Source organism: Marmota monax, unplaced genomic scaffold (genome assembly GCF_021218885.2).
Source record: "Marmota monax isolate L192 unplaced genomic scaffold, Marmota_monax_Labrador192_F-V1.1 WCK01_AAM20220418_F8-fsc00068, whole genome shotgun sequence".
NCBI classification, from domain to species: domain Eukaryota; kingdom Metazoa; phylum Chordata; class Mammalia; order Rodentia; family Sciuridae; genus Marmota; species Marmota monax.
The window spans coordinates 7,267,253-7,283,572 of NW_026692352.1; the positions used below are offsets into that span (position 1 = coordinate 7,267,253).

The 16,320-nt window shown below is 56.1% G+C and overlaps 1 protein-coding gene across 9 annotated transcripts in view; it reads left to right on the top strand.

Annotated features, from left to right (window-relative positions):
* The window catches only part of Myo7a (myosin VIIA), an 83,503-nt gene that overhangs the window by 30,549 nt on the left and 36,634 nt on the right, over nucleotides 1–16,320 (top strand). For 7 of the 9 annotated variants that reach the window (XR_009226606.1, XM_058578560.1, XM_058578562.1 and 4 more), the window contains 11 exons: nucleotides 171–306; nucleotides 2,606–2,712; nucleotides 3,397–3,450; nucleotides 8,591–8,728; nucleotides 10,408–10,566; nucleotides 10,918–11,010; nucleotides 12,584–12,678; nucleotides 13,781–13,865; nucleotides 14,191–14,409; nucleotides 14,829–14,936; nucleotides 15,995–16,204. Coding sequence is in view for 8 of the 9 variants with exons in the window: in XM_058578560.1 (XP_058434543.1) it covers nucleotides 171–306; nucleotides 2,606–2,712; nucleotides 3,397–3,450; nucleotides 8,591–8,728; nucleotides 10,408–10,566; nucleotides 10,918–11,010; nucleotides 12,584–12,678; nucleotides 13,781–13,865; nucleotides 14,191–14,409; nucleotides 14,829–14,936; nucleotides 15,995–16,204 (1,404 nt within the window). In the remaining variant the exon portion in view is untranslated. The remainder of the gene's footprint in view (nucleotides 1–170; nucleotides 307–2,605; nucleotides 2,713–3,396; nucleotides 3,451–8,590; nucleotides 8,729–10,407; nucleotides 10,567–10,917; nucleotides 11,011–12,583; nucleotides 12,679–13,780; nucleotides 13,866–14,190; nucleotides 14,410–14,828; nucleotides 14,937–15,994; nucleotides 16,205–16,320) is intronic. The other 2 variants (XM_046442044.2, XM_046442045.2) reach the window with 1 other exon arrangement.

Sequence of the window (16,320 nt, forward strand, 5' to 3'; positions counted from 1 at the left end):
TGTTCTTTTAAGATTGTAGGGTTCCAAAGCACCTACTTCACAGACGGGAGGCAAAGGTCCTCGAGCTCCTGAGTCGGGTTTAAAGACACAAGGGGCCATGCATCCACGGGCTTAGAGGGAGGGGGGGCCTGGGGAGGGGGTGGCTCTCAGCGGTCCTTCTGTCCCTGCAGGGCACGGACACCACCATGCTGTACAAGCTGAACTCACAGCACAAGCTCAACACCAACTACGTGCCCCCCAAGAACAACCACGAGACCCAGTTTGGCATCAATCACTTTGCAGGCATAGTCTACTACGAAACCCAAGGTGTGGGCAGGCTCTAGGGTGTCTGCGTCTGCCTGTGTCCCTAAATCCTACCCAGGAGAGAGGCCTTAGGGTCCTGGGATACAGAGAGGGAGGGAGGAGACCTTAGAAAAAGTGCTCTTTGTTTGTTTTTCCAGAGTTTTCTTTTTTAATATATTTTAAAATTGCAGTAAAGTATATATAATATAAAATTTACCAATTCAGTGGATTAGGCACATTTACAATATTGGGCCACCCTTACCACCATCCAGTTTCTGGACCTTTCTGTCACCTACACAGAGCTTTGCCCCTATTATCAACAGCTCCATCCTTCCCCCACCCCACCCCTCATCATCTCCCTCTACTTTCTGTGTCCATGAATTTGACCATTCTGAGCACTTAAGTGGACTCTCTCACAGTATTTATCCTTTTGTTTTTTTTTTTTTGGTACTGAGGATTGAGCCCAGGGGTGCTGTATCACTGAGCTACATCCCCAAACATCCTTATTTATTTTATTTTTCTATTTTGAGACAGGGTCTCACTAAGTTGCTGAGGCTGGTGTCAAACTTGTGATCCTCCTGCCTCAGCCTCCCAAGTCGCTGGGATTACAGGCATGTACCAATGCACCCAGCAATATTTTTCTTTTTGCATCTGGCTCATTTCACTTAGCGCAGTGGGTTCATCCATGTGGCAGCATGCATAGATTTTATTCATTTTTATGGTGGATAGTATTCCAGGGAATGGCTCCACCACATTTTGCTGATGTGTTCCTCTGTTAATGAACACTTGTGTGCATAATGCTGCTGTGAACATTGGTGTATGAGGGTCCGAGTCCCTGCTTTCAATTCTTTGGGGAAGGCTCTATGTTCTTTTGTGTATGAGGAGACAGGCTCAGAAGACGGGTTGACTGTCCTGACATGTCATGGCACAGCCTATTAGTCTCAAAACCAGGCCTGGAAACAGCCCCTTACCCACTAGTCTCTCCAGCGACAAGACCCAGTGTGAGAATTGAAAGGGATGCACACACATGGTCTTTCCTCCTGAGGATGCACAGCTGGGTTCATTTCAAAGCTAGAAGGTGGGAAGAGGCACCGGAACACAGGCTCTTCCCACGCGGAATTTTCACAGGAACTGGTCGAAAGACTATGGCCTGCTAGTGTCCCGCCTCTTCCATCCTGGTATAAAGTGCTGACCGCACACTGGCGTCTGTTGTAGGTGTATCTACACTGAGTTCCTGCCAATCAGCTCCAAAGATCCCACCCATGGTCAAAGGTCAAGGGCATTCAAAACAAGCTCGGAGGCATTGGGTCACACTGCCTCACTGAATTGATCCAGAAGTCTTAATGCCTCAGTGGGCCGCACCACAGTGACAGGCTTTACCACTTTCATCTAACAGTTGAGGACACTGGGGCCCCAGAAAGGGGACACCCCTAAAGTCACACAGTGAAGCTGTCCTAGAGCCTTATCACTCCATCCCAGCACAAGTGCCTCCTTCCATTACTGTGTGCCTCCTGCGACTCACCCATCCCCAGACACCAGGTGGGCAGCCCAACACTGGGCCTCTGTGCCATCTGCCATCTGGGTATACCTCCTGTTTCTCGGGGGCATTGTCCTCTCCTGCCAGGTATCCCCAGCCTGTGGGCCTCCCATCCCTAGCAGAGATCCCCATTAACCATTTCCTAACTCCTCAGTACTGGAATGGCTCTTGCCTCTGGGGTCTTTCTGGTGCAGGGCCCTGCCCGGGTTGGCACCAGGAGTCCTGGGTTTGAGTGTTAACTCTGCCATAGCAGGCTGTGTGGTGTTAGATTACTCTCTTAGCCTCTCTGAGCATCAGTTTCTCCGTTGTTGGACGGGGAAGATGACCCATATATGTAGGGGGCTGTGAGGACACTTTGTAAAGCATATGTACTGTTCAACCATGAGGTAGTTTTCATTGGTTCCTATACTGTTAGCTTGTACTGGGTGGGTGTGTCTTCTCTCCAGGGCTTTGAAACCTTGGTTCAAAAGACTCATGGTGGCCTAGGAAGGTTCAGTCAGGCAGGTGATGCAGTCCTCTCCCAGAGACCAAGACCTCCGGTCCTTCTTGGACAGGCCGAGAGGGGGCCAGTGTGGGTGGGGGGACAGTCCCTCACTTTCTCTGATCTTGGACAAGATGCTGTCAACTGTAGGTCTCAGTGTCCCCCGCTGTGAAATGGACCTGGGTAAACTAGGTGTATCTTGAGGGTCCTCGTGGCTCAGTCACTGCTGGTCTCGGGGAGGCATGAGTCTGGTTTTCAGGGACTGCCACAGCTGGTGAGGTCTGACTGCTCTTTCCCACTGCCAGGCTTCCTGGAAAAGAACCGGGACACCTTGCATGGGGACATCATCCAGCTAGTCCACTCTTCACGGAACAAGTTCATCAAGCAGATCTTCCAGGCTGACGTTGCCATGGTAAAGCCAGCGGGTTTTCCACTGGGCAGTGCGGGCCCCGGAAGCCAGGCCTGGGTCTAGGCCCAACCCTTGTCCATCAGAGGAGCTCCTAGGGCCACAGAGCAAGGACAGGGCTTTGCTGAGGTTCCAGAAGGGACCTGCAGAGGTCTTCAAGATGCTCCCGTCTGGTCCTTTTGTGGTGATTGGGGGTGTGGCTGGGGTACGAGGCCCAGAGAAGGGCCACATGAGAGGTCACGGAGCAGAACCTGGATTTCCCAAGGGGGTGCCCCCCCAACCTCCAGCAGGTAATGGGAATGAGGGGAGCAGGTCCCACCTCAGGAGATGGGATGGGTGTGGCATGCAGTGACACTCAGACCCTGCACAGGAGATAGGAAGACTGCCCACCCCTCTCCTGAGTCCCCAGGCTGGCTGACTAGGTGGCCGGTCTCCTGTTTGCCCTGTTATTCCACATTTCTCTTCTTTCCTGGAGGATGCATGGAAGGGCTCACGGGGAGGGTAGAGTCCCCACCCCCTCAGCACCTGTGCAGGTGACCGAGCTGCTTCGGGACACCAGCCGTACAGAGAGGCCAGGACCCCAGGCCTGTGCCCGAGGGCCTCCCTCTGTCCACGGTGCATTGGGTCCTCTGTCTGCTGACCTGGCCTGGCCCGTGCGTCCACTCACCTGCCCTGTGGTTCCCCTTGTAGTTTCTCTGTGGGTACTCCTCCGGCTCTCTCCGCCAGGCAGCGGCTTCCACCAAGGTAAAGCCTCAGCCGGGGGCAGGATGGCAGGAGAGGCCTCGGCCCCGTGGGGCAGAGGCGTGGGGAAAGAGTGGGGCTTTTCCCCCTTTTGTGGAGTGTGTTTTCTGTGGAGTGGTTTTGGAGTGGTTTGGTTTGGGTTTCGAGTTGTGTGTGCTGTAGCTGTCTCGGTTTCATAAAGGAGGAAACCGAGTCCAGGAAGAGGGGCAGGCCTTGCGCAGGGGGCACCAGGAGCTAAGGCAGAGCCAGGACTCCAGCCCCCACCTCCTGCCCCCGCCCCTCAGCTGCTCCTCCACCAGGCCCTGGTGGCTCTTCAGGGCCTCTGACGATCTCAGACGCAGGGGACGCAGGTGGTCTTCTCTGCATTTTGCAGATGAGAGGCTGAGGTCAGAGAGAGAGGGATGTGACATCAGGGGCCACCACTGCCTGTGTGTCCTTTCTGCCACCTTCAGGCTGTGGCTCCCGAGGTGCTTCAGATTCCAAAGGTGCCAGGTGTCCCTTAGCACAGTGTGGCACTGCCTCCCCTTTGCCTCCCTTTTCTCAATTCAGTTTCCTCTCTGCCCAACACTGACATCCCCCACATGTGGCCTAATGCCGGGCCCCTCCTTCCCCAGCTGCCAGAGCCTCACAGAGTGCAGGAACAATCTAGAAGCCCTCCAACAGCAGGTCAGGGAACCTAGCATGTCAGGGGCAGGGAACTTGTCTGTATGGTGGCCCCTCTCCTCTGTCCCCCCAATCACACACATATGTGCATACACACACACACACACACACACACCACACACACACACACACAGATCCAGGCAAATGAGGTGCAGGCAGCAGTAACCTCAGGAAGAGGGCTCCTAGGCGCTTGAGGCTCCAGCACCCAGGCCCCCACCCATCTGACCTACGGCTCAGGTGTTGTAGGTGAGGCAGGTGTGGCTCGGGGTCCTCCGAGCTCTTCTCTTTCCTGTTCCCAGATGCTTTGCTCTGCCACCGTCTGTCCCCTGGTCTCTGCACACCTGTTGAACCCTGTCTTCTCCTCCTGCCTTCTTCTCTCTGTCCTTTCTTTCCAACCTCCTGGAGGTGCTGGAGCCTCTATGTGTCCTTACTGTTCGGAGGCTCCCTCCCTGAGGTGAGCACCTGTTTGCTGAGGACTCCCCTGACCTCCCTCCATTCCTGAGGGGCCTTCAGAAGCTGAGGTTACGGTACAGCAGTGACACAGTGGGCCTCGGTCACATCTCCTGGGCCACTCGTCTGGGCCAGGCTGTGAGCTAAGCTAGCTCCTGTCAGGAGCACTTACATCACCACCTCTTGCAACCCGTCACTCAACTTTACAGGTAAAGAAGTGGGGCCTGGGGAGGCCAGGGCACTTGCTCCAGGTCACACAGCTCGTGACACGCAGCGATTAGAACTCAGCTGTGTCTCTGTGCAGTGCAGGGATGTATCCAAGGCCACACACAAGTGAGGGCTGAAGTGTGGTTTTCCTAGTCCCTGCTGTTCATCGCGTTGTGTGTCACAACTGGGACAGAAACCGCTTCCTAAGGGCTGGAACCACGATCTCTCTCTTAAAGGGGAAGGAAGGGCTTGGTGGATTGTGAAACATTAGGTCACAGCCGGCCAAGTGGCAGTGTGGCAGCTACAAGGCTCTCCTCAGGAGGGAGCCCACAGCACCCCCTTCAGTGATCTGCAGGCCCACTCCCCAGGTTGTCATCCTCTGACTCTCCTCTGCTGACCCACCCAGTCCTGGTTGGTGTAGGGACAGTCATGCCCTGAGGGCAGTGCCCCAGGGCAAAGTACACCCTGATTAACATCAACGCAGCCTGCAGGGGGCCCTCCACCTGAGGCTCGCCTGTCCCCCTTGGCTCGCTTCTGTGGAGCCATTTGATATGGACCTCCTGACTTTTCAGTCATCCTCACCATCTGCAGATTATCCCAGAAAACAACAACTCCCAGGATTTCCCTCAAGGAAATCGAACCCCACCAGAAACCCAGATGCCTAAGATGGGAGAGCAGGCCCCAGAGCCTCAGGCTCCCGTTCAGTCCATGAATATTTACCGAGTGCCCCCATGTGCCCGACACTGTCTCAGGTCCTGGACACACAATAGTGAACAAAATAGAAAAAAAAAAAAACACTTCTCTGTCCTCCTGGGACTTGTGTTCTAGGAGAAGCAGGAAATCGTTAATAAGACAATGAATAAGGACAGTGTGCCAAGTTAGTGTAAGTGGTGTGGGGAGGACCCAGGAGGGAGGGAGGAAGGAGGTGGTGGGTGCTGTGGCTATGCACAGAAGTCCAGGAGGGCCTCACTGTGAGGCTGGTAGGGAGGCCAGGAGGCCAGCTCATGCTCTAGAGGGAGGGCTTTGCTTGGAGGGGGGCAGCCTGTGCAAAGGCCCAGAGGTGCTGCCTGAGGCTTGCTTGGCAGGGTCCAGAGGCTGGGGTGACTGCAAGAGGGTGAACAAGTGGAGTAGCCTAGAGAAACAGATCCACTGGGCATTGTGGGTTCTTACAAGGACTTGGTCCTTCCTACAGCACTCTGTTCACTATTGGGAGACCCTGGAGGTTTTGGGTCAGGGAGACATGTGACTGGACTGTTTTAACAGGCTCCCTGGCTGCTGTGTGGAAGGAGAGGAGGGGTGTAGAGTGTGGGTGACAGGGCAAGGAGACCGGTTAGGAGTTAACACAATAATGGGAGAAAGTGAGGCTGGGGCCCCGACCAGGCTGATAGCAGAGAAAGTGGTGGGAAGGGGTGAGCTTCTGGAGAAATATATGTGTGGTTTTTGATAGTGGAGACTGAGCATCCTGCTGCTGAGCTACACCCCCAGTCCTTTTTTAAAAAATATTTATTTTTTAGTTATATGTGGACACAACGTCTTTATTTTACTTTATGTGGTGCTGAGGATTGAACCCAGTGCCTCACACAGGCTAGGTGAACGTTCCACCTCCGAGCCACAACCCTAGCCCATTCCCAGTCCTTTTTATTCATTTATTTATTTTTTGAGGCAGGGTTTCACTAAGTTGCTGAGGGTCTTGCTAAGTTGCTGAGGCTGGCCTCGAACTTGCAATCCTCCTGCCTCAGCCTCCCTAGTCGCTGGGATTACAGTCATACACCATCACACATGGCTCTGGAGACACTTTGAAAGTGGAGCCAGTGAGATCTGCTGATATAGTGGATGTGAGGGGAGAGGTGTTGAGGATAGTTCCTAGCGTTTGGGCCTGAGGGATGGTGGGCAGTTTCTGTGAGCCCATGGATGACACTAGAAACTAGTTCGATAACACTTCAGTTGAGGAAAGTGCTGATTGTTACATGTGCCAAGCCCAGCAGTAAATAAGGTGGGCCCTACTTGCCCTCACAGGGCTCACAGCTGGCGGGGTAGACAGACAGAGAAGAGTAGCTCCAGTAACGGTCAAAATCAAAGGAGGGTGTGTGCGGCGCTTGTGTGGATGTCCCGGGTATGTCTGGGAGTGGTTGTAGGTGCTCTCAGTCAGGGGCTCTGCTGTCGGCTCTGTCCAGGCTGACCTGGACAGCTCCCTGGCTAAGAGGGAGGCCACCCAGTGCTGTGGCTGGACTGGGTCCCTTGGCAACTCTGGAGCCACAGATCTGTGTTGCGTCTCATAGCTAAGCACTCAGGGTCACTCCAGGTGAACTGGGCTGCACAAAATAACCACCACAAACAGAGAAATGCCTTTTTCTTTGGGTCCTGTGACCCCAAAGCAGCTCTGACCTTAGGGATCCTTGGAAAGAGAGAGAGGAGCACGTGCTGAACTCTTTTATGGGACAGAAGCCATTCAAATGAGGCAAGGAGTGAGATTACAAGGGAACAGGGGAGCATAGCTCAACCCCTCTGGGTGCGGCCTATTCCTAGGGCCACTCCCAGGCCACACCTTACTATCCCATCGAGGGAAAAGACCGAGTCACAAGTCACAGCACTACTGTGCCAGACTGCAGTGATCTTTCAGATCCCTGGGGTGCATCAGGACTTAAAGGTGTGTGGCTCTAGAGTGGCCCCCACAGACCTGACCATCATTCCACTCCCAGTTTCCCTGGCAGACTCCTAGACTGCATGCCCAATAAAACCAAGATGGAAAGCCCTGCAGATTTCAGAATTGCAAGCAATTGCTGTTTCTTGGTAGGTTTCATTACAGCCTGGTGGCATATTGTCTAAATTTAGTATGGATTAGGCACCTCTGCCCTCCAAATACCTCACACATCTACACCTGCACCCTGATTTTTGGCACAGGACATGACATTATAACTATACAAATACAAAATCTTACAATAATACTCAAATGTATCGATAAGAATTTCTCACCCAAGTGAAAATCACCAGAACAATAAAACAGAAATGCTGTGGATCAGAACCTGGCTTCTTCTCCAGCTTCTGTCAGCAGAGAAGGCTCGCTTCCTGTTTATTTGCTCTCAGGTCTTCTCCAGCGCTCCCCCTATTTCACAGTAACCTGGGAGGGGACCCTAGCAGGGCCAGGATGTGCAGAGAGGGTGGCACTGGGGGAGCCAGCTTCTGTGCCTTCTAAGGAAGATTATCCAGACCCGCTGCCCCACCCCCAGCCTGCGGCCTCTGGCTAATCCCACAGCAGGGGAGGTCAGGGCTGCTCCTCCTCTCCTCCCCCGCAGTCCCCAAGGGCCTGCAGTGACCATCCCTGGGTGCTGCTTATTGAAACACACCTGACCTCTGACCCTCTTCACTGCCCCATCAGGTGGATAGATGACATTATTTTCACTTGGAAAACTGAGGTTTAGCACCTTTTCATGATCTGCCCGAGCCACACAGCTTGGAAGCGGTGGGCCAGGGTTCCAACATAGGTTTGCCTGATCCCTGTCTCTAAGATGGCCCCAGGGTCCTGAGGTGGCCATTTTCATGGGAAGGAGAGGATGACACTCAGGCAGGGTTGACATCTTGCGGAGAGTCCCCCAGCCTACCAGGAAGGGAGCAACCTAGAGGGATACCTGTGGAGGTCCCGGGAGGCTCCCTGGAGGGGAGGTCTAGGGGCCAACTGCAGCCCGACCAAAGGAAAACAGATTCAAACGAAAACGCTGTCTGCCCTGGCCCCCTGACCTCCCCTCCTGCTTCCCTGGGGCGGCCGCTGGAGGCCTGGAGGGGGCAGGCACAGCCCCTCCCATTGCAGTCTGTCCATCCCCCCCAGGGCGCCGAGACCAGGAAGCGCTCGCCCACACTCAGCAGCCAGTTCAAGCGGTCGCTGGAGCTGCTGATGCGCACGCTGGGGGCCTGCCAGCCCTTCTTCGTGCGCTGCATCAAGCCCAACGAGTTCAAGAAGCCCATGGTGAGCGGATGGCAGCGAGGGGACCCCGGAGGCTGGACCGAGGGTGGACGAGGGTCGGGGGATGATGCAAGACTTTGTCCTCTCTGGGGAGTGGCCGGCACCTGAGGGCTTATAGAACTAGACTCCCATTTACTGGAGCCTGGCAGGTGCACCAGAGAGAGCAAGATTCAGTCCAGCTTTCCACCTCCTAGCTGGAGACTGTCTCTGAGTCCCTTTATGCCTCAGTTTCCTTGTGGAAGGAAATGGGGCGATCACACCCACCTCCTGGGCATAGTCTGTGCAATCACGTGGGCAGATTGCGGGGCACACAGCGCTCAGTAGATGGCAGCTGGGGGCTGTGCTCCTTTGAAAGACCCCTCCCTTCAGCCCAGCGCAAGTACCCCCTCCTCCTGGAAACCTCCCCTGGCTCCTCTCACTGGGACTGTCCTCACTCCTCACTCTTCTGATTAACACTTATTGGGCCTTTTCTGTGGAGGGAGCAGACCCTTGTCCTGGGTTGGAGATATGCGTGGGTGTTCAGGGACATTGAGGGGCTTATGCCCTGCAGGCTGCCAGTGCCCACCCTGTCCCTCCACAGCAGGCTCTGGGAGGTGTTGTTTACCCAGAGCTGGGGCCCTTGGGGTCCGGGGAGGGAGGGAAGGAAGGCCAGGGAAAGTGGCCCAGAGGGAGAGGAAACAGGCTGCGGAAGTCTACCATCCGCACACACTGTCCCCGCCAGGAAATCATTTCCCAGAGTGGGTGACGCCTGTCCCTTTGGGGACTCTGGTTTGTAGGGGCCTGAGAGTCCGAGGGCTCCAGCAATCTCTCCCTCCAGGGCAGGTGGGCCAGGAGGACTGAAGCTGGAACTGTAGGGCACCATCTCCCCTGGCCTTGAAGTACCCCTGGAACCCTCTGTCAGCCGGGGCCTTGGTCTGGACCTTGGTCTGTGGTCTGGACCTTGGCAGGGGCCTCCTCACTGGTCTCCTGCCTCCTGCTGGCCACCCCTACACTTTAGGGACAGCACTCTCAGAGGCCCATCTAGTCTGTCCCTGCTCCACACCTTCCCTGGCTCCCCAGCCCCACCTTGGTGGCTCCCCACAGCCCCCACATCTGCCATGCACATCTCTCCCTGTCCCCTCAGTGAGCCCCCGGAGCTGGCCTTGCCCTGCCCTGCAGTCGACACAGAAACAGCTTCATAAGTTAGAAAACTGTGCCTTTTCTCTATTGTCAGCAGCCAGAAAGTTGTCTGAATAGCTAGAGATCTACAATGGCCACATGAAGGGCTCCTGGGACACTGCTGAGCACCCACTACCAGCATGGCTGGACTGTCCTGGACTAGCCTCTTTGCCCTCAAAGTCCCCCACTAGGTCCTTTCAGATGTCCACTCTGTGCATTGGCTCACCCCCCACCCCGCCTGACCTTAGAATACCACTCCTCGTCCCTGAAGCCCCCTCTGGGCCTCCCAGGAACCTGAGCCCGTGTCTCCCCTGGGCTCCCACATGGTGCAGCTCCCCACCACGGGGTCCTCACTGCCCGCTGCCATGTGGATGTGACCTGTGCACCTGGGTCCCACCCTGGTTTGCTCCTTGTGCCGTGTTACCTTGGCCTCTCTAGGCCTTTGCGTGGGGCTGCTTAAACACAGGGCAGGGCTGGCCTCCTGGCAGGAGCAGCTCACCTTGACCCCTTGGCTCTGCTGGCAGCTGTTCGACCGGCACCTGTGTGTGCGCCAGCTGAGGTACTCGGGCATGATGGAGACCATCCGAATCCGCCGCGCCGGCTACCCCATCCGCTACAGCTTTGTGGAGTTCGTGGAGCGGTACCGCATGCTGCTGCCTGGCGTGAAGCCAGCCTACAAGCAGGTACCAGGTCTGAGGTGCAGATGGTGGGAGGGTCGGCCTCCCGTGCTGGCCGGGCAAGAGCCCTGGATTCACAGTGGGTCAATGAGCTGATCAGGTGACATCTGCTTGTCCACCTCGGAGAGTGTTGAGAAGGTGAGGGCTGGGCAGTGGGACAGTCAGAGGGCTCCAGTGGCCATGGTGGTCATTATCTGACTTTCACATGGAGTAAATGGAGGTTTGGAGAAGGTGGGTCCCTGCCTGGATCATGCGACCAGTCGGGGCAGAGCTGGGAGGGCCCTGCCTCCCAGCCTCAAGAGGGACACTTGGAGGGCTTCCTGCTGGTGAGGCTGTCCATTTCCTTGTGCCTACCAGGGCGACCTCCGAGGGACATGCCAACGCATAGCTGAGGCTGTGCTGGGCACCCATGACGACTGGCAGATTGGCAAAACCAAGATCTTTCTGAAGGTGAGCACATCTCCGTCCCCAGGCTGCCTCGGGGGCTGTCAACTCCCATGGGTGGTGTCCCAGGGCTCCCTACAGAGTGAGTTGCCAGGCCAGGTAAGGCGGCCTTGGTGGCAAGGGGAAGGGAGGCTGGCATTTGGGATCCCAGTGTCCTGAGTGAGGCCATTCCTTTCCTTTCCTTGTCGACACAAAGAGATGGCCTGGGGTGGTCTAGAGTGTATCTTAGGTCCTTTCCTGTGACTTCCTGGCAGGCGGGGTTCACCCTGGGTGCCCGCCCATCTCTGGCCCCCTCCCAGCCTCCCAGAGCACAGCAGCTGGAGCTGGGCTCCCACAGGCCGGAGCAGCTATCGGGGGGAGCAGGAAGCTGGCCCTGGGAGTCACGGCCTTGGAGAGCTGCTGTGAGTGGGCCATGGAAGGGCAGCTGAGCAGGGAGTGTGGGCTTCCTCATTTCCATTTCCGCTGGGTTAGATTTCTGGCTGTCCAGGGTAACAGGGCAGGGCTCCTGCCAGTGTGGGGGTGGACGGCCAGGACAGCTGGCCGAGGGAGAGGAACCTCAGCGGGAGGGAGTCTGGGGTCTAGTCTGATTCCTTTTGGGTCGAGGGGCTCGGAGTTCGTCCCTTCATCTCCGGAGCCCTCCTTTCCTCTGGATGTCCACAGCCTGCGTGTCCCACAGCCGCTGGCTGGAAAGCACCTCTGCCAGGCCTCGGAGGGGCTTTCTGTGATCTCATTAAGTCCTCCCGCAGTCCTGTGGGGTAGGAAGCATGCCCATTTCACAGGCCCAGAAAGGAGAAGTGAGTATCACCAGGTCAGGCAGCTAGGATGCAGAGAGCAGGGCTTCTAGCCCAGGATGGTCTAATATCCAGCCCTGTCAGAGGAGGACAGGCAGGGAGCACCATGTCATCTAGAGCCAGGAAACTCGAAGGAGCATCATCATCTCCATCCCTACCTTTCTGGGCTCTTTGGAAATGGTGGCATTTTAAGAGGTCAAAGGTGGAAGTCTCGTTCATTCTTCCGTCCTCAGAAGCCCTGACTGAGCAGCTCCTCTGTGCTGTGTGTCTGGGATTGTTTGGTGGAGATGGCTCTCCTATGAGAGTCTCACCTGCCCACAGGCAGGGCCATGTCTGCCTGGCCTGCTGTGACACTGCCCTCAGAAGCCAGCACAGCATGGCGCAGATGTTCTGTTCATGTGTTGAATGAACCAATGAGGCTTCTTCCAACTGGAGTGAGGGTTGGGTCAGGAGCTAGCAGGAGAAAGGGCTGGAAATGTCAGCTGCTGTCAGGATTCTGGAGAGAAATGACAGTGGCCTGGGTAGGGTCCTGGGAAGTCTCTGCTTGGGCAGAGATGGCCATGGGGCAAAGCTGGGGGGGCGTGTGAATGGGCCCTATCACCCTGTCCAGGGAAATGATGGTTCTCCTGCTCCGTGGGTCCTGCTGGGCCTCTTGGAAACCTCCACAGCCCCTGATGCGATGGGAGGCCACCCTTGGGTCCGAGCATGTGTGGGAGATTGGGTGGCGCCCCTGAGCCCTAGGCCTGGCCTGGAGGGTCTGGGCGCTGCTCAGGAGCTGTGCCTTCCAGGATCACCATGACATGCTGCTGGAGGTGGAGCGGGATAAGGCCATCACTGACAGAGTCATCCTCCTCCAGAAGATCATCCGGGGGTTCAAAGACAGGTTCGTGCCCCCAACAGCTCCTGCCACCCCAGCCCAGGTTAAGGTGCGTGTGCCCAGGGGGCTCACTATGCTCCCACATGGACACCAGGAGTGGACAGGCACACTGCGGTGCACACTTGGAAAGCACACACATGTTCATACAGACAGAGGAACCAGACGTGAGATTCACAAAGTTCCCCATGCTAGGTAAACCAAGGAACGGTGCGCTGTCCTGTGGGCACACGTGGGCACATGAGGCCGTGAGGCACACTCACGCACCCTCTGTTCATCTCGAGGCCAGTGGAGTTTCCTAAAGAGGAAACTTGAGATTTTATAAATTACAAAGTGCGTCTCATATTTTACGTAAGAGACGTGTGTACGCTTGTGATGATTCACAAATGGGCAGGACTAACTCGAATGTGATTCAGCTCCATGCAAATCTATGACCTGACCCTTTTGCAGTACGTGTGGCCCTTCCCCCACCCTGTATCCACTCACCTGTCCATCTGCTCTCTTCTGTCTGTCCCTTCTTGTATCTATCCATCCACTGATCCCCGCCCACTGGGGCTCATTTGCTGTGGCTGCATCCTTCACCCCCCTGTCTTTTCCTGCTTTCCACACACACTGCTGTCTGATGTGTGGTCTCTCCATCCTCCATCAGGCTGGAGATGACTGTTCTCTGAAGAAGCAGCCTACTGTGTGCAGGAAGACAGCACTGAGCTCCTCAGAGTCAGACAGACAGGGGCTCTAGTCCCAACTTCAAGTCTCAGCTTCCTCATCAATAAAATTGAAAGTTAGACTGTTGAAAGCTCTTATTAGTCTTTTACATTATTTTACTAATTTGTTCAGACACTTCCTCCTTTATCAAGTACCTTTTGAACATCTGCCTTAATGGGCTCATGTGACAAATCTGAGGCAGGAAGAGTGGGAATTATTCTACCCTATTTCTAGAAGAGGATGCTGAGGCACAGAAAGGGTCTGTGTCTTGCCCAAGGTTACACAGCTGGGGCATCACAGAGCTAGGTCCCAGTGTGCTTTCCTGATCCCAAGCCAGTTGTACCCTAGCTGCGTCTAGGCCTAGCTCTGTGCTCTGAGATTCACCCCATCACCACGGCTGTTTCAGGTCCAACTTCCTGAAGCTGAAGAATTCTGCCACACTGATCCAGAAGCATTGGCGGGGATACACCTGCAGGAGGAACTTCGAGTTGGTGAGCCTCCCAGGGCCTGCCCCTACCTGTCCTCCAACCAAAGTCCAGGTCTAGTCTTTGTGGCTCTTCCCAACTGGTCAGCAATGCTTGCTGCTTTTCTTCGGGAACGTTTTGGTGAGTTGTAAGTACTCTGGGGTTACCAGAGACCTCAGAAGGGACCCCCAGAGCGGCTGGGTCCTGTGGACCTCTGTGAAGCAGCGCAGCTGCTGCCTCAGGAGGAGGCCTGTCTGGAACTGGAGACCTGTGCAGCGGAGGCTGCTGCTGGCAGGGTCCTTCTGGGAGGGGTGGCGGCTCAGTCTCTGAGTGCAGGGCCATGTCCTTGCAGATGCGCCTGGGCTTCCTGCGGCTGCAGGCCCTGCACCGCTCCCGGAAGTTGCACCAGCAGTACTGCCTGGCCCGCCAGCGCATCATCCAGTTCCAGGCCCGCTGCCGTGCCTACCTGGTGCGCAAGGCCTTCCGCCACCGCCTCTGGGCGGTGCTCACCGTGCAGGCCTACGCCAGGGGCATGATCGCCCGCAGGCTGCACCGGCGCCTCCGGGCAGAGGTGAGGACCACAAAGTCCCAGCACCCAAGCCCTGCACCCAGAAGGGGTGTCCACCGAGGTGTGTGCTGCCTCAGGCAGATGGGTCAGCCCTGGTGTTGGCCAAGGAGGCCAAGGCCTAGGGGGGACTCTGGAAAGAGATGAGTGCCAAGAAGGCTATGCCAGCTCTGAGGAGTTACAGACCCCACTCCCACCCTCCCAGCCAAGGCTGGCCTGGGCCCCAGTCACCCTAGTGGATCTTCAGGGCCCCCGCAAACCTGGTTTGGCTTTGAGATCCGACCTGCTCTGGAGAGTCTCAGCTGCCCGTTTCCCTGTCTGCCAAACTGCTCATCAGATGCTCTCAGTTCCAGAACCCAGGCTCACCCTGCCATGACAAATACTGCGCCTGTGTTTTGACATTCCTTGGCTGTCCCTTTCCTTAGTACCTGAGGCGCCTAGAGGCAGAGAAAATGAGGCTGGCGGAGGAGGAGAAGCTCCGGAAAGAGATGAGTGCCAAGAAGGCTAAGGAGGAGGCAGAGCGCAAGCATCAGGTGAGCTGGGGACACCTGATGTCCTGGTCTGCTGGCTGGCTCCATGGCTTTCCTCCAGCACAGCCACTCGTCACCTGTCCTGCGACCCTCCTGCCTTCAATCAGGAGGTGTCTCTTCCTAGGCGCACTTGGCGCATGTGGCATTTAGCGCATGTCTCGGCTCTCACTGGGCCAGGCAGGAGGCACCTTCAGGGGGATAAAAAGCCTGAGCAGGGGGACAGCCCCGAGGGCTGTGCAGCCCGATGTGGGAGCACCAGCCACAGGGCTCCTGAACACTTGGACTGAGAGCACTGAGATACCTGATCTAGATTCTGGACGCTTAGTCGGAGGCGAAAGGACTGAGGAGACCTCAGTGTTGTTTCTATAATACTGATCACAGGTTAAGATGATATTTGGTAAATAACATTATTAAAATTAACATCACGTTTCTTTTTTGGTACAGGGGATTGAAGCCAGGGGTGCTTAAACACCGAGCCACATGCCCAACCCTTTTGTACATTTTCTTTAGAAACTAGGTCTTGGTGAGATGCTGGGGGCCTCGCTAAGTTTGTGAGGCTGGCTTTGAACTCACAATCCTCCTTCTCAGCTTCCCAAGCCACTGGGATTACAGGCGTGCACCACTGTGCTCGGCTTCTTTTTGCTTTTTAAACTATGGCTACTACATGTGTGTCTTATATCATATTTCTGTTGGGTAGTGCTTGATCTAGACCTCCGCCCCGTGGCTGTGGGATTTCTGGGTTGGTGCGAAGTGAGCTGCCTGGGGCAGAGGTTCCAGGCTGAGCCCTGGGGGGATGGGCAGGGCTACTGGCTGGGCTGCTCCAGAGGCCTCTCTGTGGCCCAGAGGTGCTGGGCATCTATCTGCCTTGCACCGTGAGGGCAGAGCTGAGCGTGGCCAGCCAGGGGGAAGATGGGGGTGCAGTTCTTCCCTGCACTCAGGAGGCCCTGGTAGAGGTTGGGACTGAGGCTGTCCCAACCTTGGGTTCCCCAAGGAAAGCGTGCTTCCTGAGGCTGTGGCACTGGATGCCAACCCCACCCCTTCTGCCTCACCCCAACCTTCAGGAACGCCTGGCCCAGCTGGCTCGTGAGGACGCAGAGCGCGAGCTGAAGGAGAAGGAGGCCGCTCGGCAGAAGAAGGAGCTGCTAGAGCAGATGGAGAAGGCCCGCCACGAGCCCATCAATCACTCTGACATGGTGGACAAGATGTTTGGCTTCCTGGGGACTTCGGGTGGCCTGCCAGGCCAGGAGGGCCAGGCACCTAGTGGCTTTGAGGTACCAAACTGAGGACAGCCTACACCCCACTGTGTGATGGTCCTTCCTCCTCTTGTGTGTGTCCCCTTGCATTAAAACCCACCTGACCCCTCTGAGCAGAGAATGGCAATGAGCTG